The sequence below is a fragment of the Octopus bimaculoides genome, chromosome 21 (assembly GCF_001194135.2).
Source record: "Octopus bimaculoides isolate UCB-OBI-ISO-001 chromosome 21, ASM119413v2, whole genome shotgun sequence".
Lineage (NCBI taxonomy): Eukaryota > Metazoa > Mollusca > Cephalopoda > Octopoda > Octopodidae > Octopus > Octopus bimaculoides.
Window position 1 is genome coordinate 15729207 of NC_069001.1, and position 4817 is coordinate 15734023.

The window sequence follows — 4817 nt, forward strand, 5'->3', positions numbered from 1 at the left end:
AGAGAGAGAGACACACACACACAGAAACAGACAGACAGATAGCTCCGGCCAGTCATGGTATTAGCTGTCAGTAGCCAAAGAATCAACTCAAACCAGCAGTAACGTTCCTTGTCAGATTTTTCTACTTTCACTTCTGACAGCTAATACCATGACTGGCCGGAGATACTATTTTAAATACAAGAGAATGATAAATAAGCATGTTACACCTGTGAAGCCAATGCCTGAGAATAGCCACACTATATGGTCTGATGACTTACAAGATTGATAAGATTGATAATAAATATATTCTTGAAGTACTTAATACAACTCACTTTTCCATTTCATCCTGGGAATGAGCAAAAGTACAATTAGCAGCCCGAGGACAACTTCCCTTCTGAGTGAGATCCCGGCACATGTTTGTCTTATATTTGGTGTTGTGCAGATTAGCTGGCTCATGTTTTTTGTGGCTATAGTGCTGGATGAAGTCCACAAGTCCTTCTACCACAGTTTGTACAGCTTTCATTACAGCTTCCAGATTCTCCCAGGTAGGAATCGGAGCATCTTTTAAAAAAACAGAAAAGTAAAATGTAATGATTTACAAAAATACTCACACACACGCACACACAAAATCATTTACACTACAAATGTCTATATACATACACCCATTAAATATGTATACACACACTATATATCACCATATATACTAATACATATATGACCATATTTATTTGTGTATGTGCGTGTGTGTGTAAAAGCATATATACATAAGCAAATTTTTTCAATGTCTATGACAATACATGGAAGTGTAATGAACACGCATACACAAAATCTACACACAAAACACTAGTGTCCACAACAGATATACCTAGATACAAACATACATATACACAAGTAAATTATCTAAGCTCTTAACAAGCACAATAATTGTTTGCTGAAACTGAAACTACATTGTGGACAAGACATTTTAGCCATTTAAACCCAGACAAAATGACAGTTGCATTCACAAATGTGTATGAGCTCCATTAACCCTTTCAATAGCAACCCACCCAAGACTGCCCCTAGTTCTATGGATACAAGCTTCCAGTTTCAAAGTGATCAAAAAGTTTTCCATGGGAATTTCAGATTAATTTATATTCCACACACCAGCTTAAATATGACAAGTTATCTTACTAAATTCTTCATATTTTCAAAATTGATTATTTCAACAGAAATAATGCTGACACAAGAATGAACGACAAATACTGTGTCCATCACCATATAAACAATGTCTATTTTATTTAGAGCCTACCTAAAACGACAACGCTTTCACAGAAGCCACATTCAAAAGGTAGGCGAGTGGCAAGATTACATTATTCAAGGTTGCTTTTACTTTGTTTTTTCTTTTTTTTAAAGGAATAGAGTTTAATTCGAGCAAACATAGCTGCTACTTTTTGCAAAGTGAGCAACTGTGTAGAAAACCTTTCGTTGGTCCATTGCATGTTTATCAGTTGAAAAAAAAAACATGTAAGGGTTAGCAACAGGAAGGATATCTGGCTGTAAAAACAAGGCCTTAATAGGTATTTGTTAACCTATGCTAACACAGAAAAACATACATGAAAAAAAAAAAAAAAAAAAAAAAAATCAAATCAAATCAATCTACACTGTAATATCAACATCACAACCAGAATACATATATAGATATTCTGGTCACAAACTGTATCAAACTCAAATTATACCTCAAGTAACATAAAAATGTTTTGGGAGAATACTTCTGAAAGACAATGTTAAATGCAATCATAAAGGTTGTTTAATCCTCTAGCATTCAGATTACTCTGCCAAATGTAATGCTTATTTATTCACACTGTTTTGAATTAATCATGCATTATCTCATAGCTTCAAGATTTTGATGATGTGATTATTAATTTCTACAATGACAATGTAGAGTAGGTGTGAGAAGTTAGACATGGCCAGTTTGAACATAAAACAGGTAGAATATTTGGGCTGGATATGGCCAGATTAAATGCTAAAGGGTTAACATTTATACAGTTAAATAATCATATCTCACATAAAAGCTAAAAGGCCTCACAATGACCTGGAGAAATTGAAGAGATTAACTAATGTGGTTGATAAATTTACTAAGGAAAACAGAAGTTATTGGATTGCAGATGAATAGTTACATTATCACCATTTAAATCCATGCTGGCAAGGGTTGGATGGTTTGACAGAATCCAATGGGTCTGAGGACTATATCATGCACCAGTGTCTGTTTTGGCATGATTTCTACAGCTGCATGCCCTTCCTAATGCCAACCACTTTACAGCATGTACTGGGTGCCTTTTTTCTATGCCAAAATTTACTTTGGGACCCAAAAATTACATTTGCATTTCCAGGTTTTTCTCAAAGGCAAATTAAATATAGAGGCTTGAGATAAAATCATAAATCTATGCTATTCTAAGCAATATAAAACTTTACTTTCATAAGTTACAAGTTACTTTGGTGGTTATAAAAATTTACCATATATGATGTATGGACACCAGACAAGTATGTCCTGTGTGTCACATAGGAGAAACAGAACAAGCAAAGGATCAAAATTACTTTTAAATATCACTATTTAACCACCTAGAGTTTTCTCCCCTTACTTATTTTCATAGACAAACTGGATTCAGTCTAGAGTTGAACACTTAAATGTTTTTTTTTTTTTGTTTTCAGTCACTTTGAAATCACATTTCTTTAACTTGCATGTGAACCATTGCAGATTATACCGTCTCTACCTGGAACTTCAACCCTAGACCTAAAAACCTCAAAAACTGGTTACACACCACCCATCAATAAATAAAATCCAGCAGTTAATAGTTGCTACAGTAGCCAAATGTTTACATCACAGCCTAACATTTCAAGAAAAAGGGCAAGTACACATTAGGTAATTTACTTGAGAGCCCTCAACAAATGAAATGGTCACTAGTTGCAATGCTTTTGATTGTTGAAAGGGAGTTAAAAGAACAATAAACTATAAAACAAATAGAAATTTTATTATACATATACACACCTCTTCAAACATATCACATCTACAGTAGTGAGGAACCACTATAACACAAACAAATAACACTATTGCAGGACCAACGAACTCATCATAGGTACATCATCACAGAACAAGCACTATACTGGTACAAACACACATATTACATCAACATCACAGAACATTACAAGTCCGAAAAATAATATCTCTGTACAAACAAAACAAACAAAATTAGCACTCACATCAACAACCTTATTTGTCGATAAGTCCTTGACATACAACACTCAAACTGCTAGAAATAGCAGTAAAATCAATCTGTCTCTCAAATCAAATCCAGCTGTCCTAAAACAAGAATATGTTGGGTAAACTAATGCCAGACAATCCTTAAAAGAAAGGTGGTTATGGTTTTATGGTTGGAATGTATCTGATTGTGGACTTGCTCAAACGAGAAGCTGAAATTAAATCAAACAACAATAGGAGCCATGGAAAGTCTTACACTTTTCACTAAAGTCTATCTTGTCTCCACCTGTATTCACTGACATATTCAGCCTGAAAGAGGTTACCTAACCTGCCAGAAAGAAACATCAGCCAAATTTCCTCAAAAAGGAAGAGAGACATTGGATAACGATAGAGCTAGATATTTGATAAGGACTAGTAGATCACAGTTTGAATGCTCCTGATGAAGGGTTTGCTCCCTCCGGGTTCATCTGGAACCATACAACAACTAGCATACAAACATAGATTGGTTGGTGGTAGTAAAAGAGGAACATATCTGGACTTCTATATGACACTAGGGACAAGAGACCAATGCATGGCCTGAGTGTACCAGGCAGAGAAACAACATACAGGTACAATGTTGAGGTGTTGACCTACTACCTTATAAGGTCATACATTTGCTCACACAAGATTGACCAGGAGATAACAAGAGCCTCTACAAGTCACTTCTTAAATCCTATTAATGCTAGTAAACAAAAAAAATGAAAATGTATTGCATAACGTGGCCCTATCAAAAAAAAAAACAGATGGGATGGTCATAGGAGGCTTGCCTATAATAATAGGTTTACTCAATCAGAACTTGTGGCTAAACAATAAGAACAGAATTAAATAACCAATTTATGTATGCGATGAGCAAGAGTTAGACCTGTAGTCGATTAGTCCATTTGCAAGAAATAGTAGCGAGAACTTGTTCGAATCACAGTCCTGCTACCAACTTGGGAAATAAAAACACCTTAAACAGTTAGATGTCCTATACATCCCAAAGAGAGAGTGGTCAAAGCTAAAATGCTTTTGATCTTGTCTAACCAGGGGTTAAATAATCAACACCACCGCCACCACCACCACCACCACAAGGAACTTGAGGCAGATAACACAGTTTTGACAACAACTATGTCTTTATTGTTCCAGACAAACAAACTACAGACAGATCATGGCTGGACATCACAATTAATACATGTATTATTCATGTATTAATTCAATGAATAATACATGATTAATTAGCAGAATTTACATTTATGCCAGTCTATCTGTGTGTTGAGATAAACAGATAGCTAAAACAGAGTTTATATTCACACACACACAAACACATATAATTATAACTAACTTCAAAACATATATCATCATCATCATCATCGTTTAACGTCCGCTTTCCATGCTAGCATGGGTTGGACGATTTGACTGAGGACTGGTGAAACCGGATGGCAACACCAGGCTCCAGTCTAATTTGGCAGAGTTTCTACAGCTGGATGCCCTTCCTAACGCCAACCACTCAGAGAGTGTAGTGGGTGCTTTTACGTGTCACCCGCACGAAAACGGCCACGCTCGAAATGGTGTCTTTTATGTGCCA

At 35.6% G+C, this 4817-nt stretch overlaps 1 protein-coding gene across 1 annotated transcript in view; it reads right to left on the bottom strand.

The window, feature by feature from the left end:
• The window catches only part of LOC106879064 (roquin-2), a 93230-nt gene that overhangs the window by 21805 nt on the left and 66608 nt on the right, over positions 1-4817 (bottom strand). Inside the window, exon 6 of the mRNA XM_052975308.1 lies at positions 312-556. Coding sequence (XP_052831268.1) covers positions 312-556 — 245 coding nt within the window. The remainder of the gene's footprint in view (positions 1-311; positions 557-4817) is intronic.